The sequence below is a fragment of the Canis lupus genome, chromosome 8, assembly GCF_011100685.1.
Source record: "Canis lupus familiaris isolate Mischka breed German Shepherd chromosome 8, alternate assembly UU_Cfam_GSD_1.0, whole genome shotgun sequence".
Lineage (NCBI taxonomy): Eukaryota > Metazoa > Chordata > Mammalia > Carnivora > Canidae > Canis > Canis lupus.
In genome coordinates this window covers 59,635,634-59,656,746 of record NC_049229.1, presented here as the reverse complement: position 1 = coordinate 59,656,746, position 21,113 = coordinate 59,635,634, and the positions used below count along the sequence as shown (strand labels likewise).

Genomic DNA, 21,113 nt, shown 5'->3' with positions numbered 1-21,113 from the left:
CAGGAAGCCTGATGTGATGTGGGGCTCCAGCCCAGGACCCTGAGACCATGACTGAGACCATGACTGGACCAGCTCCATGACTGGAGCTGAAGGCAGACGCTTAACCGACTAAGCCACCCAGCACCCCACATTTAAGTTTTCTGAGGAAAATTCTAAACTCTTTTGATGACTTTGATTGTAAGTTTATTGATCAGAGATCAGCCATATACTCAATGGTGCTTTATTGTTGAGCAATGGGGTCATACTTACCCAACCTTGCAGACTGTACAAGCTGAAACGTGTCCCCCTCAAATTTGTATATTTAAGCCCTAACACCCAGTGCCTTAGAATGTGACTATTTGGAAGTGATTATTTAAAGAGGGGGTTAAATTACAGTGAAACTGTTAGCATGGGCCTTCGTCCAATCTGACTGGTGTCCTTATAAGAAGAGATTTGGATGCACAAAGAGACACCATTGACTTGTAAGCACAGAGGAAAGATCACATGAGGACACAGAGAAATGTGACCACCTGCAACCCAAGGAGAGACGCCTCAGAAGAAACAAAATCTCCTGTCATCTTGATCTTGAACTTCAGAATCCTGAGAAAAGAAGTTTCTGTTGTTTAAGCCACCATTTGTTGTATTTTGTTATGGGGACTCTAGCAAAGAGTAGATATACTTCAGCCTCATCTTTAGCCACAGAGGTAGACATTCACTGAGTGTACCTAGCCCAGGGCCCAGCATACACTAGATCTGGTCTGTCCAATACAGGAGCTGCTGACCACATGTGCGCTTAAAATGTAGCAAATACAGAGATGTGATGTACATGTAAAATACACAATGGGTAAACCCAAAAATGGGCTTTTGGAGACTTCATATGAAAAAAAGAACACAAAATGTTTATTAATATATTTTATATTGATTACATATTTGATCATACGTGGGTATTTGGGATTAAATAAAGGATATTGTTAAAATTGATCCCATCTGCTTTTCAATGTTTTAATTTTTAGTTTTTTAAAGATTTCATTTATTTATTTGACACAGAGAGAGCAAGAGAGACTGCAAGCAGGAGGAGCAGCAGGCAGAGGGAGAGGGAGAAGCCAACTCCCCGTTGAGCAGAGAGCTAGATGTGGGGCTTCATCCCAGGATCCCGAGGTCACACTTGAGCCACCTAAACACCCCTCATCTGCTTTTTTTTTTTTTAATGTGCTACAGGAAATTTCAAATTACATATGTGCTTTGCCTTATATTTGTTGGAAAGTATTGCACTAGATGTTTGAAAAAAAATATTTTGAGGGGTGGAAACTGTCATTTTCTTCATGCTTTGGATTTGGGATTAGGAGGATTCTAAAATTCTTCCCCTGGCAACAGTGCAAAAAAAGATCCCAAGACGAACAGCTGAATCAAGGGTGTAACATAGAGGAGAGCCAAACTTTCTGGATTTCTTTGATTTGAGCAAATCCACGCAGTAACAATGACCAATGGAAGAACGAGAGGTGGCAAAGATAGTGTTTTAAAGCCGGAGGTCGGAGGGGTAGGGAATGCAGACACAGGAGGCTGAGAATTCTTTTCCGTGATTGCCTCTGCTCCTGACGGCAGCCTGGTGTATTGCACAGGGTTCTCTGCTGAGGACAACAGCACCACCTGTAGCTGATTTGAGCAGAAAGTGAATGACTTTGAAATCAGGATAGGGCACAGAACTGCTGCTGAAGTGCCCAACCAGGCTTGTTTGTGAAACAGGCCAGAGCCAGAGGAGCAGAAAGGCAGCCCAGGTCACCATGCCTGAGCCATAGTTTAGGATGGCACTTCTGACCCTGCTGTTCCAGGCGCTCAGGGCTCCTCTGAGGGAGCCTTGGTGCTGGTGCTTCTCTGGACTCTGACATGCATGGTTCCAGGGTGCTCTCTTTGTGGCCCATATATCCATCTAGTTACCTTTACATGATCAAAGTCGCAGGTTCAAGGAACTGGCTTGTGGGAGACTGGTCACTGCCACACCCCCTGCTGCTGGGAGCTGCAATTGGGATGATCTGGCTCCTTCACTCCTGAAGCAGTGGCATCTGCCTCCCACCAAGACCTGCACCCTGGGGAATCAGCCACATGTGTCATGGGCTTGAATGACTGTAGATAACAAAATCGGAAAAAAAAAAAAAATTCAGATTAGGATGAAGACACGAATAATCTTTTCCGCCAGAATTGTCCTAATTTGTGGAGAGCAGTCAAGTAGGCTGGGACTCCAGGACTAATTCTTACTCTATACCACATTGCTCGTTGCTATAGCAGTTTTTATCTGAGTTCTACTTAAGACCATGTTTAGTAAGCAGTATGTAATTTATTCCATTACGTGGATCCTGCCCTCAGAACTATCGTCATTGTTTTTAGATAAGGTCCTGAATTAACAGAATCCCTACATGTATTTTATAAGTCACTGAACAGAGTGACATTAACAATTGCAATGAAGCAACTATCTAAGTTGAAAAAAATGAGATAAACAGCAGATGTTACAGGATAGTTCATGAAGGTATATACTTTGTACTCTTTTATGCAGAGGAGATTCTACTTTTAAGAAGTGTTTCTACTTTCTATTGTAAATAAAACCTTTTTCCTTACCCCCTCATAGGATATTCAGTGATTTTTTAAAATTAAACTTCTATTTTTCTGTATCGAGATATTAAGTCATTATTTAGACCTCCAAGTTTACAGGAATTTACCCATGTTTTGTATTAGAAATTGTCAGGTTTCATATTTTACATTTAGAGCTCTATCCATTTGCAGTTTGTGTGGTATGAAGCACAGATCCAAAATTTGATCTTTTTCCAAACAGTCATCCAGATGTCTTCATAGGTTTTAAAAGTTCCATTCTTACCCCAGTGATTTGAGGCATCATTTTTACAGGCAATTTTTTTTTTTTTTGAGTTAAGTTCAACTGATATGTATGGAGTACCTACTGCAGTTTGGACACTCCACTTGGGAAGTATACAGAGGAAAAAGACTTGGCCTCTGCCCTTGTGAGGGCTGAATTCAGATTTCTAAAAGTTGAGCCATTTTCTCGAGATGACAGACTACAATCAGACTGTATCAGTAATTTTCATTAAAAGGAAAGATCTTTCATCTTTCTCAGGAGACCATCCGATTTTTTTAAAAAGATTTTATTTATTTATGAGAGACACAGAGAGAGGCAGAGACACAGGCAGAGGGAGAAACAGGCTCCCTGCGGGGAACCTGATGTGGGACTCCATTCCCGTCTTCAGGATCACGCCCTGGACCAAAGGCAGGCAGTAAACTGCTGAGCCACCCAGGCTGCCCAGACCATCCGATTTTAATATTTTTCACTTTGGGAAAATGAGAAATTTGCTGTGGCTCAAGTGCAATACTCAGACACACTGCTCCTTTAAGACTTGTCTTTACGTTCAAAACTCATCTGAAATTTGAGCACTGAGAAGCACTCCTTTTCTTGTTTCTATCACACCCCAATCCACAGAAGCAAAGGAAGCTGAACGCATGATTACTTGTCTGATAACTGCTATTTGCCTTCATCTCACCTCTTGAGCAAATCTGATTCCTGCGTTCAACAGTTCACAGATCTCTCTTCCTCCACTTATATTTAGTTCCCTTTCTCCTAGAAACTTTCTTTTTTAATGGTTTCCTGAACATAGATTAAAAATTTGAAACTAGGTGTTTTCTGCATAAGGAATTAACTTTATATATGAACTAATAGGAACTAGTTCTAGGGAATAGGAATATGTTCTAGGGATGAGAACATTTTTTTTTCCGTTAAGTATTCTGTGTTTCCTCTTCTATAGAGATCACAAGGTATGCAAATATTTGTGGTATGCCTTTCAAATACAGGTACAATGACGTGTTATAGGATGACGTACGCTGGGTACTGGTTTCAACCTCTCAGTTTCTTGCGTACGGTATTTTTTTTTTTTTTTTCTATTTCCACCCTGGTACCTTCCCTTCTCGTTACCTTATTACGCATGTTATATACATATCACAGATATAAAAATCTCAGAATTGGTAGGGGGTTTAGCATTCATTTACCATTTGTGGATTATACCCACTGGTTCTCAAATTCTGGCTTAAGTTATTATTAGATCATTATTAGAAGGGATGGATCAGAGTGAGTTCTGGAAAGATAAATCTATCCAACCTGCATGGTTACTGACTTGCATCATGGAACAGTGGTGGTAGAGAAGATAAGAGTTCAGACATGTGCTGTACTGGAAGAAGAAGCAATGGAAGAAAAAGTGGCCCATATACAGGGAACTACATAACTTACCACCCAAGCCAGAACACTTTTTGAGGGTGAAAGGAGCACTATTTATAATTTATATTAGAACAATAGACATAATAAGCTGGGACTGTCTTTGGTCAACCAAAATAGATCTATAGTAATTTAAGAGGAGAAAAAGCAAGCATAGCTATTGTATATTAGGAACACAGGGATAACAGAAGGGCTTGAGAACCTCCTTTTTTTGGGACTGCACAGATGGGAGACTTTTCCTCCTAGGATTACTGTGATCCTGAAACTTATATTTAGGTTTGTAGTTAAGGGACAAAACAATCTGATTCCAAATAGGGCTCTGAAGGTGAAAACTCGTGTGTCCTATAGCCTTTGGGTCTTCTCTTTGCCATTTTGGGGTCTCCAAGGTTGCATAGACACCAAAAACCGAATCCCACGGGCCTGCAAAGAAAGATTTTTGGGACCAGAAATGCCTTCTCAGCAGCCACTTCCTTCGCTCACGTGCTCCAGCACGTAGGCCTGAAAAGCAGCACAAAAGTGACTTCATTTGAAGACACCACCCCGCCCCCCCACCCGCGCCACCCGCGCCACCCGCGCCAAAGTCGCGACCCGAAAAACCTCCCTCGGCCACCCCCACCGCACTACATCACTACTGCGGCTGCGCCGGCGACGTGTGGCCCGCAACCAAGATGGCAGCCCCGGCGTCAGCGCCCTCCTGCCCTTTCCCATCATGGCGGCAGCCGGACCCGCCTCCCTGGGCACCGGAGTCATGTGACCCACACAATGGCCGAGCGCCCACTGCAGGCTTCCCGGCAACGCCGAGGGAAAGCCATGACGGCCGCCGCGGGTTCGGCGGGCCACGCCGCGGTGCCCCTACTGCTGTGCGCGCTGCTGGTGCCCGGCGGCGCGTACGTGCTGGACGACTCCGACGGGCTGGGCCGGGAGTTCGACGGCGTCGGGGCAGTCAGCGGCGGCGGGGTGAGCGGCGGGCGGCGGGCCGCGCGGCGGTGGCCGTGGGGGGCGTCCCAGAAGCCCCCGCGGCGGTGGCCGGGGGGCGGGGGCGTCCCAGAAGCCCCCGCGGCGCTCTCCAGTCGCGGCCCGCGCCAGAAGCGCGCTCTGGACGGGCCGATGGACGCAGTTAGTTTTAATAGAGGATGCGGAGGCCCGCCGAGCAAGTGACAGGTGTAGCTCGTCCCTTCACCCGGGAGCCGCCTCCCTTTGCCGCAGAGACGGCATTCCTCAGGGTCGCTCCAGAAATGGCCAGGGAGCCGGGGAGCATCACTCCTCCCGGGAGGACGCCCCCTCCCCCCGCAGAGGGTCGGGCAGGTGGGGGTGGGGGTCGGGAGCCCTGGACCACTACTGCAGGGTGCGGTTGGCTGACTTCAGAGGGGCCAGTGCACAGCAGGTACTTGTTTGGGGGCGCGACAGGTGCCTCAGGGCATCTTTAGGAAGGTAAGAGGCCACGTGGGACTCCCCCCCCCCCCCCCGTTCCTTTGTTTTTAATGGCAGGCTACATTAGGATCAACCGGTAGTCTAGGATGGTGCACTGTTTCTTGGGAGTCATTAAGGCCCAAGGTGGGGCGAGTTGCTCCCTCCCCCCCCAAAAGGTTGGTGCCTCTGTGTCAAATTGGTGGCAGTGTCTGTGTGCAGGGAGGGGGAGACACCTGGTCAGCAGCCCAGGTGTCTCGCCACCACCCTTGGGGGGCATGAGCATCACCTGGTATGCTTGGTAAACTGCACGCCTCATTCAGACTGTAGTTCCGGATCGGGGGCCTGAGAACTTGCATTTTGACAAATAACACCAGTTGATTCTCATACTAAGTAGGGAGAGACCTTTTTCTACTACGTAAACTTAATTTTAGAGTAGTTTTAGATTTACAGAAAAGTTTCCAAGATAATACAGAGTTCCCATACACCCTGCAGCCCCTTTTCTGTTATCAGCATCCCCCATCCCATAGGTAAGGTACCTTATACCTTTGTCACAACCAGGATTAATAACATATGGAAATCCACACTTCGTATTTCCTTCGTAGTTACCTAATGCCCATTTTCTGTTCCAGGATGTCATCTAGAATACCAACTGCATTTAATTGGCATATCTTAGTTCTCTCTTGGCTGTGATAGTTGGGGGGGTGGGCGGAGGGGGGAGGAATGAGTTCATGTTACCTGGGCATTCTGTAAGATTTAAGTGAAGGGAGACATGAAGACCATTTCCAGCTTTGTGTAAAATTGTGTGGGCACAGCTGGTAGTTGTCTAAGTTTCCTAGTCATGTTGACAGGTGGCCTCTAGGCCTGGGAGCTTGCTTTAGTAGTAGCATGATTCTTCTTGGCTCTAACAAAATTTATTTGCTTCTATCACATGCCCACGGTGACCTTTTTCCTGTCTTTGTTTCCCCCCCCCTTCCGTTGTACCCCAAATCACAACCAGAGCTAATTTTCTATGATGTTAAGGCCTAACTCTTGAATGAATTGTTTGTTAGGTTGAGTCAGACGGAGCTTGTATATTCAGATGCATTTCAGAACTAGCTTGACTGCTTGGTTGCTGAATGGATGTTGTGTGCTGATCTCAGCCTACCATAACCCGTGTTGTGGCTCGATTGGCCCTTATGGTTCTTAAATTATGGTCGTAAGATGTCCTCAGCAATAACCACCGGGAAACTTTGAAAAAAAAAAAAAGTTTATTATTCACAGATCCTGACAAGCACATGGCACACCTTGGGTTACACAGCAAGGTTGTGGGGAAAAGGAGGAAGAGAGCAGGAGCTCCAGTGTGCAAGCCCCTGAGGTCCTGTTTTTTTAATGCAGGCTCACTCACTGGTGACTTTAAAAACGTAAAAAGGGGAATTTAAACTGCAGGAAGAGGAAAAACAAGCAACCTAAATGGTCAGTTACTGAAATCAACCAAGGTCTTTAAAATAAAGAAGGCTGGGTATCCCCCTGTGGGCAGCCTTGTTCTTGGTCTAGGTGTGTGGCTGGCATTGTGTTTCTTTGACATAGCCATCTTTGAAGTGGATACCTTTTTTGAAGTCTGCCCTCAGGCACTTGCATTACAAAAAAGGAAAAAAACTGTCAGGGTTTCCACTACAATCCACCTCTGATGTTAGGCATCAGAGTCAGTGCTGACCCTGGATATGGATAGGTTAAAAGCCAGGGGTAAGGCATGTTGTAACACAGAAAATACACATCTAAGTAGGATTAGATAGCACTCCTATAATAATTATACAGACGATAGTCTGAAATCTAGTCTGTAGCCATTGTACCAAGCTTAAAGGGTCCTGCCATGAAACCAGGTCAGTGATCCTGGGGCTCAAGAATGCGTTCAAAGATTTGGGTAATATTGTGAAATATTTAAACATCTTTGGCCATCTCATTTAAACTGGTTTGATCAGATAGGCTTTTCTAAGTGCGCTTTGCTGGATTTTTTTTTTTTTTTTTCCACAAGGAATCTCAGATTGGACTCTCAAAGTCTCTCAGGGCTGGGCAGTCAGGCCAAGGACTTGCCTTCAGACTTCACCTACAATACCTGCAGATATGAGTGAATTCCTTTCTTAAGGTCTCCCAAATATCCTGACATTTTTGGGCCTCCCAAAAAGTGGCCTTTCTTAACTCACCTGGTAAGGCTGCCAGGAAAACTTAAAGGCTTAGAAATAGCCACATTAAACACCTGATGGGAGTTCATTACAATGGAATTGGCGAGGATCTTTGGTTATTTCTGTGACATATAACATTCTAGATAATAACTACAATTATAAGTGACAATATTATACCAGGGGCATAGTAGGTATCTAGGAATTTCATATGATTTCTGGAACACTTACATCAATCACACATATCCACACAAATTAACCTAAAAAAGATTTCTCATTACTTATTTGACAAGGCTTTCCATATAGTTTAACATATCAGATAAGCCTAATCAGTCTGTGATCTCTCTTTTAATAAGAAGGAGCAAATCATTTGAGATGGTCCAGGACCCTCTGGAATATCCCAAAATTAGTTCAAGTTTAAAAAGACTTCATTTAGAATTTGATTCTGGATGTTTGTCAGAAATATCAAAAGGCTTTAAAATACTTGATTATGTAGAATCATAGATCACTGTGAAATACTAGTTATCTATTTAAATAACTTTCACCAAAATTACAATTAGAGACTTCATAGGCAAATACAGAAAGTTATATAATTTATTAAGAAAAGAATGAACCTTAGCTCTTTAAATAGAGAAGACTCGTTTTCTTAAGTAATCAAAGCTTGAAAAATAGGAAGTTATTTTGGTGAAATACAGAATCTTATTTCCTAGGCAAATTACTTAAAAACCTTACAGTCTTATCAAGAACAGACCAATAGTCTAAGAAAACTGTCCTTTTAGCAGATGAAAGAAAACTAAGCTTTAGTTTTTAGAAGTACACTATTTATTAAAGCTTATTTTAAAAAGTTTATAATAAATTATTTTTAGCTAGCTTGCCTACACAAGATAAAATTCTCTCTCCCTCTCTTATTTTTTTTCCTTTTCTATATCCATTTAATTTGTCTATTTTAGGACAAAATTACTTTATTTGCCTTAACAAAAATGCATCTCCATACCTCATACCTTAGCTAAAATACATCCTACTTTCCTTGCCTAGAGTTGTTTCTCTTATTTCTTGTGTGTTTAATTACATATATTGTTAGAATCCTTAAGTCTTAGAAACGTTAATTTCTAGTGAAAACTAGTGAGTAAGCAGTTGTAAACTATTTACTAGCACTTTGTATATTGGCGAATTTATGAATACATTTCATAATTTCTAGAGGGATATGCCTCTATTTAAAAAAATAGTAACAGTTTTTCAGTATAGCGCAGGACGTGTTTACTAACAGATCCAGATATCTTTACCTTCTGTTACAAGAAACCAAAAGTAGATAAACTTGTGTTCAGTAATTAATGTTTCAACATTTTATATTTGGTAGAGATATCTACATATTTAATGACTTTCTATCATTGAACTTGGCAAAACTCTAGGGTTTCAAGTTAGCAAAATGATTTGGGTAACTTTTTAAGTATACATACCATAAAACATAATTACTGTTGAAAAGTGGATGCCTTGGCAATCAACGCTTAAGTCCTACATTTGCATTACTAAAAGAAAAAGGCAACCATTGTAGCTTAGGCTAGAATGGATGACCTAGTCTGTAGCTGCTCTGACCTGCTTTGTGGGGTGGAGGGCGTTTTAGAGTGGGGAGAGGCACAACTTTTCCTTAACTCAACTTATTCTTCTTGATTTTTATGCTTTTATTTTCTGATGTTGCAACTTTACTCATAGGTACTGGAGTATATTTCAGGGTAACGTGGACTAATTGGTCAGTGTGTGTGTGTGTGTGTGTGTGTGTGTGTGTGTGTGTTTACTACAGTCATTCTTTTTATTATTGTGGTTTAAACCTAGACTAGCCAGTGTATCATTAAATGAGGACCCATCTGTCCTAGTATCTTTACTTGTGGCATTAAATCCAATATTTAAACTTGCTGAAAAATGGAGGTCTTCATTATTTTTTATTTATTTATTTTTTCCTTATTTTATATTTATTAACTCCATTTAAGATTATTTAAATGAGAAGAATGTTGCATGACTCAGTAGGATACTCATCCATTTGATAGTGTCCCTGTGCATAGTGCGTTCCTCATCTTAGAAGCTTCATAAATATTGATTGAATGAAAATGGTTGCAAAATTATATTTGCACGTCACTTTAGACTTATTTGTGGAGTCCTTCGTATGTTGTACACTTTGTGGCAGTAGGTTTGGAATGTTCTTACTTTATCCTCCAATCTGATAGGGAAGGCAGTATGGGACAGTAGTTAAGAATGTGGGTTTAAGAGCAGATTGTCAGGGGTCCCATCTGGGCCCTGCCATTCACTGTACAGCCATGGGCAGGTTATTTAATCTCTCAGTGTCTCAGTTTCTTTTCTGAGGAGACCTTGAAACCTGGTGGGAGCATCAGGAGGATAGATGTAAAGTGCTTGGGATGGCATCTGGCACATGATTATTTTGGTTAATATCATCCTGTTTCATCAGAAGTAAGTTGCATGAAAAACATACTTGGGTATAAAATGTCTGCCATTTATTGAGAATTTACTGTGTGTCAGCCCTTGTGCTACAGCTTCTTCCTGGGCTGTTTGGAAATAGCTCCAGGCCTTTTTCAAGGAGGGTGACTGGTAATTTGTTACTCCTTGCTGGTGCATTTCAACATTTGGCTATACTACTCTGAACTATTGCTATTGACTAATGCTTTTGCATTGGGAATGACATAGGCTTGCATAGGCTTGCAGTAGCACAATGATGTGGTGTGTTTGCTCAAAGTTTGCATGTTCTGTGTTAAGGATAAGAGTGCGTGGAGGCAAAATAACCCCCAAACAGCCAAACGTATTGTTCTAATGGCATACTTCAGGGTGGGAAGCATTGTTTCTCTTTGATCAAGGCTGAGTTATTGTGCATATACAGTGTTCACTCACTTACAGAGTGTCTAATGTTTGAGCCTCCACCAGTCTGTAAGCTCTTTGAGAATGGTGACTGTATTTTTTTTTAAATTTTTATTTATTTATGATAGTCACAGAGAGAGAGAGAGAGAGGCAGAGACACAGGCAGAGGGAGAAGCAGGCTCCATGCACCAGGAGCCTGACGTGGGATTCGATCCCAGGTCTCCAGGATCACGCCCTGGGCCAAAGGCAGGCGCCAAACCGCTGCGCCACCCAGGGATCCCGGTGACTGTATTTTTAAAGACAATTTGTACAATGCGTGTCATTTAATGAGAGCTCACTGTGTGCCAGCTACTGTGCTATGTCCTTTACATACATCTTACCTTAGCCTTAGAACAGCTGAAGGAGTTCTAAGGAGTGGGAAAGCCTACTTTACAACAAATCACCTAGCTTGGTCACCTGGCTCGTAAATGATGCAATTGGGATGCAAGCTCCTTCTGACTCAAAGCCTCCTCTGTTATTTTGTCTGTGTCTATTATTTTGTCTATGCAACAAACAATACCATAAAAGATATTTAATGTTGACTGAATAAGAGAAGAAATGGGGGTATGAACTTGAGTAAGACATAGTTCTTGTCCTCAAGGAACTCAGAGTTGAGACAGAGAAGTGGGGTGGTGAGTAGGGTGCAAGGTTAGAAGAGTTACAGTAGAGTTGTAGATTGGAAGCCAGGGGAGTGCACAGGAGAGCCACCTACAACAAATATAGGGGAGGAGCAGAAGGGGACCTTCCCTGAAGAGGATGCTTTGGAGTTGGCCACATAAGTGTGTAGAGTGCACTCCAGACAGAAGAAAGAGAAAAAGTAGTTTGATATATCTAGATAGAAGGCATGAGAGTGGTACTGAGTAACGTGTAAGAGTTACTATCCAAATAGTTAAAGATTTGGGTATAAAAGGGAGCAATTTGAACTTTATCCTGAAAACTCTTGGCAGAGGAGCAGTCTTGGCAGGTTTATACAGAGTGCCTTTGTGTTTAGATTTGTGTTTTTGGAAGATTAATCTGGCAAGGAGTGTGGAGGATAGATTACAGGGAGGCAGATGGGAGGCCCTGAGACCATTTAATGGTCTCAGAGTAATGACTGAAGGGGACCTGCTGAAGGAAGTAGGGTTGAAGTGAGGAGATGGATTTGAGAGATATTAAGGAGGTCTTGGTGACTGAAGATGAATGGGAATTGGATATCCTGGTTCTGTGGGCTCCGTGGCAATGAATTCTTCTGTGAAGTGGATGAAGACTACATCTAGGATAAATTCAATCTCCCTAGACTCAATGAACAGGTGCCTCACTATCGACAAGCTCTAGACATGATCTTTGACCTGGAGCCTGATGAAGAGCTGGAACAACCCCAACCAGAACGACCTGATTGAGCAGGCAGCTGAGATGCTTTATGAATTGATCCACGCCTGCTATATCCTCACCAACTTAGCATCGCCCAGATATTGGAAAAGTACCAGCAGGGAGACTTTGGCTACTGTCCCTGTGTGTACTGTTAGAACCAGCCAATGCTTCTCATCGGCCTTTCGGACATCCCAGGTGAGGCCATGGTGAAGCTCTACTGCCCCAAGTGCATGGATGTGTACACACTCAAGTCATCGAGGTACTGTCATGTGGATGGCGCCTTCTTTGGCACCGGTTTCCCTCACATGCTCTTCATGGTGCACCCTGAGTACTGGCCAAAGCGGCCCGTGAACCAGTTTGTGTCCAGGCTCTACAGTTTTAAGATCCATCCAGTGGCCTACCAGCTGCTGCTCCAAGCCACCAGCAACTTCAAGAGCCTGGTTAAGACAATTTGCTGATTCCCCACCCCACCTGTCCCTCAGTCTTTGACATCTCCGATCCTTTGCTGCCACCCTTTCCGGAACCCTCTATGGTTTTTAGTTTATTTTTTTATTTTTTATTTTTTTTTAAATATTTTATTTATTATTTATTTACTTAAGTCACAGACAGAGAGAGAGAGGCAGAGACACAGGCAGAGAGAGAAGCAGGCTCCATGCACCAGGAGCCCGATGTGGGATTCGATCCCGGGTCTCCAGGATCGCGCCCTGGGCCAAAGGCAGGTGCCAAACCGCTGCGCCACCCAGGGATCCCTGGTTTTTAGTTTAAATTAAAGGAATCATTATTGTGGTGAGAATATGAAATAAAGTGGAAGAAAAGGCCAAAAAAAAAAAAACCCACCCCCCAAAACCCATAAACCTATGTTTATGGTTTAGGCAGATGCTGTTCTTTACTAAGATAACAAATGCAGGAGAAGGAACAGACTTAGGAAAAAGTGCCATGTTTGATTGGGGATTTGTTGAACTTGAAAGGAGGAGAGGGTAGCTCCATGGGTCTGTGTCTCAGTGGCAGGGGCTGGGAAGATTGTAGGTGTGAGGGAGATAGATAAGGTGCCATTAGAATTCAGTGGTAGCATATGTGAGAGTGGGAAACAGAACATGGAGCCCCATAAGAGTTGGGTGTCTTACCCTCAGTGTCAGTGCTTTGAACATAGGGCTGTCTGGCTTCTAAGCCAAGGGACATGCTGCTGATTCAAGTTAAAACCTATTTCCTTTTTATTTTTAAGAGATTTTATTGATTTATTCATGAAAGACACAAAGAGAGAAAGGCAGAGACACAGGCAGAGAGAGAAGCAGGCTCCATGCAGGGAGCCCGATTGAGACTCACTGGGAATCCAGGATCATGCCCTGAGCCAAAGGCAGATAGATGCTCAACTACTAAGCCACCCAGGCATCCCAAAACCTATTTCTTTTATTCCTTTTGTGCATAGTGCTCCCCAGAAGATATATTATTGGTCCACTGTTGGTTTTGTGATTTCTTTGTTGAAGCAGTCGTCGGCCATGGGTTAGGTGTGATCACGTATTGGTCTCTGCAACCTGCCCCCTCTGTCTTTTCATGCATTCTGATGCCAATGTGAGGTTTCCTTAGAACAGCTTGGCCTGGGGGTAATTGTGTACTCATGCTTAATAGTAACAGAACTTAGAAATCTCTAGTAAAGATGGGGAGAGTAGTGATTCCTTTTGGTATTGCTGCTTGTAATAATTTCTTGCAAGATAATGAGTGAAAAAAATTACCTGATATTAATCCTTTCCGTCCTGGCCCCCAGATATTATAGTTATCAAATGGTCTTAAGATAGAGAACCTGAGTTTCATTTCTTCTAATAACCACTCTCTGAGTTCAGGTCCCCAGGACAAATCTGTGATCATGAGGTTCATTAATAGACTTGCTTGGCTTACTTACTGCCCAGTCAACCCTCATCTCAGTAGAAGAGAAAACTGCTGAGGCTTGGATCCTGTGTTTTAGCTTTTGGACAGACAACAGCCTTATTTGCCCAATGATGGACAAAATAAAGGCTGGTAAAAAAATAACCTGGGAAACGACTTTTCACCACTCAACTTTGCCTAAGAGCTGGTTAAACATGGGCATGTTGTGTGGTGTGCATCAGCACTATGAAAACATGTTCATGATTGGATTTATTTGTACTTCTGAACTTTTTTTTTAGGCAACCTCCCGACTTCTAGTAAATTATCCAGAGCCCTATCGTTCTCAAATATTGGATTATCTCTTTAAGGTAATGAGAAAATAATTATTTAATGGCACCTGTGATATTTTTGATAAACTATGGTGAATTTCAGTGGTAGAATTGATCACCTTCCCAATTCTAGCATTACAAAAACAAACGGCAAATTACTTTTGGAAGAAGTTGCTATTTATTCGAAATTTAAAACTAAAGACAGTAATTAGTAATTGTCTTAATGTACTTTGTTGTTCATCTGGTGAATTACAGTATTAATACTCCTGCTTCTTTCCCCAGCCAAACTTTGGTGCCTCTTTGCATATTCTAAAAGTCGAAATAGGTGGTGATGGGCAGACAACAGGTAGGAGATTTGGGAAATGGGATTGTTTTCCTTCAGTGTTTTAATCTATACCTAAATTTAAGGACTATGAATCCGAATATAAGTGATACCAACATTTTTGATGTTGATTATTGCTTATGGATAGTTTCTTATTGTTCTTTTTTTACTCTATTAAAAATTTTATATCAAAATCCTCATTTTTCTTCTCGTAAAATAGTATTTGGACTTTAGATTGCTTATTTAATGGATTAATCTGCAGCAAACCCACAGGTTTTAAAAAAATTATATTCAGTAGGAAGCATAGAGACAGTTTGGAATTTTTATTGAGAAGTTCCAAAAAGAACTTTTAACGTAGAAAACATGTAAAATGTTATTATGTTACTAGTTTTAAATAAAATGTGTGGCAAAAATATAAGTTGTCATCAGTATTTCAGATGTACAGCTTTTTTTCTTTTAAAAACAAAGTTATTTTTAACCATTAAATTTTCAATCTTCACTATCACCATTTTGATTGGCTTTGTGTCGTCCATGTAGTCAGTTGATGCACAGGAAGAAAAAAATTCAGTGATAATAGAGCTTATTATTTATAGGCCAGATTCCATTTTAGTGAACTTTACAGTATACAGCATGTTCTTGTTGGTGACTTGGGAATAATTTTGGTTAAAAAGCTATGTCTGCATGGTGGTGTTAATGTTTAATTAGTAATGAAAGAATGAAATGAAATAGAATATTTCATGAAATGAAATAGAATATTTCATGAAATGAAATAGAAATGAAAAGAAAAGGGCAAGGCCCCCTCCTTGTGAGGCCCTTCCAAACAAGGGCAGATGTTTGTGAAGTGTGGTAACACGTGAGGACTGGTATCAGCTACCTTGACACACCTTGGAAGTTAGGATAGGATTTTTTATAGAGGAGATGTGCAGTTGTATACTCTTCCCTTTTTTCTCTCAAAGCTCTGTTGTCTTGGTTTAATGAAGCATGTTATAGGCTCAAGGCCGGGGATATGAGAATGGGTCTTAGGGGCCCGGGGATTCACAACTAGGATTGAGAAGCTGGAAGTTGAAGGTGATCTGAAGTCAGTGTTGGACATGGGGATTTGAAGACCCAGAGAGACCAGACCAAAGCCTGGGAGAATGTGGTTCTAGGACTTTTTAATTACATGAATTGATAACACTTCTCTCAATACTGCTTATAATAGAAAGTTGTGGTTTTGCTTTTCAAGACCTTTATGATACTTCGAGTAATGAAAAACATGAAATAATATGCTTTGATCATCCATCCTCTAGTGATATAAGATCATTCTTATTTGCTCCATGTTAGGACTGGAACTGGAATGCGTCTTCTTTGAAATGTGTATATGTATAGGGGAGAGCGGTCCTATGAAATACCATTAATGGATGGTTTCCTTTCTCTTTTGCTCTCTCCCATGCAGATGGTACTGAACCCTCCCACATGCACTATGCATTAGATGAGAATTTTTTCCGAGGATATGAGTGGTGGTTAATGAAGGAAGCTAAGAAGCGGAACCCTAATATTATACTCATGGGTAAGAAGTGAAGTTTGCCATGCTTTTGCATTCCATTTAACTTTTAAATTCTGAATTCTGTTTGTGGAGTCATTATTAATACTGAGGTACTAATAATGTTGTTAATACTACCATCATCCTAGCAGCAGCAAAGCATGTGCCAGGGTTGATCCTTTCTTTGCCCTTATATTATGTCTGCTCTTTATATATAATAACTTTGGAGTGAGGCATTACTCTTCCCATTTTATAGAAGCAGAAGAGGCTTAGGTTTTGCCACCTTGACTTAAGGTGAGATAATTAGTAAATGGCAAAATCAGATATAGAACCTAATTGTATTTTGGTTGTTTTTGTGATGTTAAACTATTACTCTCAACAAAATTTCTTATCAAAATTTGTAAAAGGGCAATACTATCTAGAAAATTGTATATTAGGTGTAGTAGTGTATCCCAACTGTTTGTATAATTATGCATTACATGAAGTCATAGACCCCATTTATATAAGAGGTTCCCATGAAAGTGTTTGTTTGAACCTCAGCAATGTGTTGGTCATTGTTCTAGGCATTAGGGATACCAAACAATCCAGCCCCCAATTCCTGCCCTTGTGGAGTTTAAGTTCTAGTGGCAGGATCATTGGATTTCTCAAATAGGACTACTATGTTCATTTTATAGTTCTCGTGTAGCAGTGTGCAGAACTGTAAGATACTGCAAACATACACAGTGATGGCATACAGTTGTCATTTGAAATGAATTTGATTTTTTGAAACAAGCTCACACATCTAGTCTGTATGAGATCAATGAGATCCATTTAATAGGCTTGATTTCAAGTTATTTTAAAAATCATTTTTAACAAAGGACAAACATAAGTTTTTCTAAATTAAAAAAATGAGGAGTTAGTGTGTTCTTTATAAATGGTCTTTTGTAAGAGATTCCAGGAAATATTTTAAGCAGTAAAAAAAAAGAAGCATCATTGACTTCAGCACATACTCACCCATTGGGCTGTTTTCAAGGTCAGTTCTCATTTAAATGTAGAAAATCTGGCATGCTGAATCATGTTCTAACAAAGACTTACACATGGTGGTTCTGTAGAATGCATTTCATTGTTATAAAATGTTCCAGTATTTTAATGTCACATTTCTTATGGGATATACACTTAGACATTCCTCCCAAATTTAGAAAAATAAGCATTTTGTTCTTTTGTTCATTATGGTTTTTTTCAGTGGTGAGTTAGATTGGTAATACATATTAACAGTTGAGGAATTTAACTGTTGAGCTTATTTTAACATATTAGTAACAGAATCAGGATTTAGAATTGTAATTAGTGCTTCTCTACTATTCTCATTTTCTTACTTAAAAATAATAGAGTGTTGGAAGAATGTGGATTATTTGATCTATATCATACCGCAAAGATGTATTTTCCTGTTGAGTCATTGGGATTTATATTGATATGATGACAAACTAGCTTTGCTGAATTTGATTATCTGAATAGTTTTTTAAGAAGCCTTAAGTTTTAAGAAGATGTACTAGTGAATGAGGAATTTGTATTATACTCAACCTGTAAGTTAGGCATAAGCTTTTCAGAACTCTTTGATTTGACTTCAGAGGAAAGAAATTGAATATCAAGTATCCCTGTAGCAGGTGGTGGTCTTGTCAAGTTAAATTGTATGTTACATTTCTTTCTATTGGCAAGTATCTTTGAGAGAGCCTTTGTGTTTTTATTTCTTGAAAGAACATTTGGAATTATTGAGGCTGACTTTAGGGATCATTAAGGAGTTGCAGAGTTCATAAATGGGAAGAGATTTTGGAGTTTGTGCATGGCATATAATCTTGAGTAAGATCTGTATTGGCTTTTTGCTTAGCGTGAGTTCTTTTGCCTTGTTTTCACTGTGCCAGCACTGTTACACTCACTCCACCTTTACCTTTTCCTTTCTGCAGGGTTGCCATGGTCATTTCCTGGATGGATAGGAAAAGGTTTCAACTGGCCTTACGTGAATCTTCAGCTGACTGCCTACTATATCATGACCTGGATTGTGGGTGCCAAGCATTATCATGATTTGGACATTGATTATATCGGGGTTAGTAATATATGTAAAGCTGATTAACTTTTGGACATTTATTTGTAATTTCTTAAAGTAATTTGATTCTTTGGCATTTTGTTGACCAACCATTTTGGGTCATGAGACTAATTTATTCTATTGGCATCTGATAACAAAGTAACTACATGTGACCTTTTATTCCTCCTCTTTGCCCATCCAAATTCTAACATCTTTTGAAAACTGTGCTAAATGTGTACCTTCTCTGAACTTTTTTTTTTTTTTTTTAATTTTGACTTTTGGTTGGGCAGCCCCGGTGGCTCAGTGGTTTAGTGCTGCCTTCTGCCCAGGGCGTGATCCTGGAGACTCGGGATCGAGTCCTATGTCGGCTCCCTGCATGGAGCCTGCTTCTCCCTCTGCCTGTTTCTTAAAAATTTTTTTTTTGATTTTTGGTACCACCCTAGCTCATGTTCTCCTTAAAAGCTTTCCCTAGTTTCTCTGGTCATACAAGAATACTATATTTACCATACAGTCCGATGATTAATTTCATTTTGCTCTATGAATCTTCTGTTGTCCAAAATCAGGGGGTGGCACACTTTTTCTTAGTGGGTTAGAGTGTAAATACTTTGTGGGTCAAAAGGCAACATGAAGGATATTATGTAGGTAATTACATAGCCATTTAAAACATAACCATTTAAAACCATAAAAACCAATTTCAGCTCTCAGGTTGTAAAAAAATACAAATAGTGGGTAGGCTGGATTTGGCAGGATGGCTAAAATCTGCCTACCCTTGTCTTAAACTGTTATTTAACGCCTTTTAATGATTGAAAAAATGTAAAATATGACGTCTTTCCAGCTGGTCTGTTGGCAGGCTGGAGGCACCATACCTCACAGAACCTCACAACAAATACATGGTGGTCTCCACACATGTTTGCTTATTAATATGCCATCTGTCAAAACTGATTTAAAAAGTGTTCTTGCAATTAGCCAACAATTATTGAGCTCCTCCTATGTTGCAGGCACTGGGACTGTTATATTCTAGGGATACCAAGATTAATAAGTCCTTAAGGAGTTTAGTGAGAGAGATAGGAACTGGGATAGATTAAACTGTAAAATCACAGGAGGAGAGAGGACCTGAGGATGGGCCAAGGGCTGTAGGCAGCCAGGAGCAAGAATATACTTTTTAAAAAAATTTTTTTCTCCAAATTCTAATCGAAAATTAGTTTGTATTTGAGAACTTTCATATGTCAGGGTATTTTTAACCTATAGTGAAACTAAATGTAGGTTTCGATCTAAATAGCATTTTATTACAGTAAAGTCACACTCAGAAAATGTTTCTGGTAAAGAGTGGGTAATTCACACTCTTTTAGACTCACATGCTGTGGTGAGGAGCTTCTTTGATACGAAATACTTTCCTGTATCTCTAGAGTAAAGTGAGTGATAGTGCCTGGACTCTAGGCCATCTGTGTCATTAACAGTTTTCTCGGCGGCAAAACTAATGTCATGGAAATTCTCTTTCATTTCTAAAACCTCATCCCTCATGATTCTAAACCATCGAGAGCTGTGCAATTTCCCTTTATCTGTCCTCATTAAGAATTTGCCTTTGTGATATAGCATATTGTGTGATCTTGTGTATGCTTAAAAAAATTACTTCTACAGGATACTTTATTTTTTTAAAAGATTTTGTATATTTATTAGAGAAAAAGAGAGAGAGAGAGAGTATGAGTGGGGGAGGAGGAGGAGAGGGACAAGCAGATTCCCCACTGAGGGGCAGCCTAACATGGGGCTCGATCTCAGGACCTTCGGGTCATCTCCTGAGCTTAAGGCAGCCACTTAACCGACTGAGCCACTCAAGCGTCCCCTACAGTGTACTTATTTATATTGGCCTTAAATGTGATGGTAAGATCTTATAAAAATTATTATTATTATTTTTAAAGAATTTATGTATTTACTCATGAGATAGAGAGACAGAGACACAGGCAGAGGGAGAGGCAGGCTCCATGCAGAGCCTGATGTGGGACTCGATCCAGGGACTCCAGGATCATGCCCTGGGCTGAAGGCAGGCACTAAACCGCTGAGTCACCCAGGGATCCAGATCTTATAAAAATTATTACAACACTCCTGTCTGCTGGGTCTCCAGTGCCTGACAGAGTCCGTGGCACACCTTACATTGTCAGTGTTTGTTGAATGATTGAATGGATATTCTAGTTTTAGAAATCACTGGAATAGGGTGCCTGGGGGGGGGGGGGCTCAGTCATTTAAGTATCCAACTCTTGATTTTAGCTCAGGTTGTGATCTCTGGATCCTGGGATTGAGCCCCATGTCAGTCTACTTGCTCAATGTGGAGTCTGCTTGAGGGTTTCTCATCATGGAAATGAGTGACTATTTGAAAAATACCCACCAAACATTCCAAATATATGTTTTAAAAATAATATTCTAATTTAAAAAATAATAATTTAAAAAAGTTATGTTGTCTTCTAAATATCTATAAATGCAAAAACAGGATATTCCATAAAGTAAAGAACATTGCATTTTAGATGATATGAAAGATAATGAGAGCAGTGGCATCTTAACAGTAATGTCTACTTTCTGACAACTTTCAATTCAGGCTCTTTGACTTTCTGTTTTACAGATTTGGAATGAGAGGTCATTTGACATCAATTATATCAAGGTCTGTACAACTTTAAAATCTTTTTATCTTGAAGTTACTAGTAAATAATTCCCTTATGGTTCCATAGAAATTAGTATAGTAGGAACATTGTGTTTTTTTATAACACAGATATTTGTTTTGCTAGTTGTGACATAAAATTCAGGCAAAAGCTTAATCATATTTAAATTCCTGATTAAAGCATAGGTAATTCCTAATGAACCCCAGATTTCCTTTGTCTGAAGAGTTGTGTTGAATTTTCCTATCTTAAAATTCATTATTTATGGAATTATGATAGTCGTTATAAAAAAACTGCATCATGTTGGACTTTTAGG

The 21,113-nt window shown here is 40.6% G+C and overlaps 1 protein-coding gene and 1 long non-coding RNA gene across 2 annotated transcripts in view; one reads left to right on the top strand and one right to left on the bottom strand.

Annotated features, from left to right (window-relative positions):
* Positions 1-1,166: 1,166 nt before the first annotated feature.
* Positions 1,167-4,781, bottom strand: LOC102154577. Its single transcript, XR_005363652.1, has 2 exons — positions 1,915-4,781; positions 1,167-1,632 (listed from the first exon to the last, which is right to left on the bottom strand). It is a non-coding gene; the product is annotated as an uncharacterized LOC102154577 (long non-coding RNA).
* Positions 4,782-5,056: 275 nt separating this feature from the next.
* GALC (galactosylceramidase) overlaps positions 5,057-21,113 on the top strand; it is a 57,024-nt gene continuing 40,967 nt past the window's right edge. The window contains 6 exon segments of the mRNA NM_001003238.1: positions 5,057-5,203; positions 14,223-14,291; positions 14,535-14,598; positions 16,010-16,123; positions 18,034-18,173; positions 20,764-20,802. Of these exon segments, the coding sequence (NP_001003238.1) occupies positions 5,057-5,203; positions 14,223-14,291; positions 14,535-14,598; positions 16,010-16,123; positions 18,034-18,173; positions 20,764-20,802 (573 nt within the window).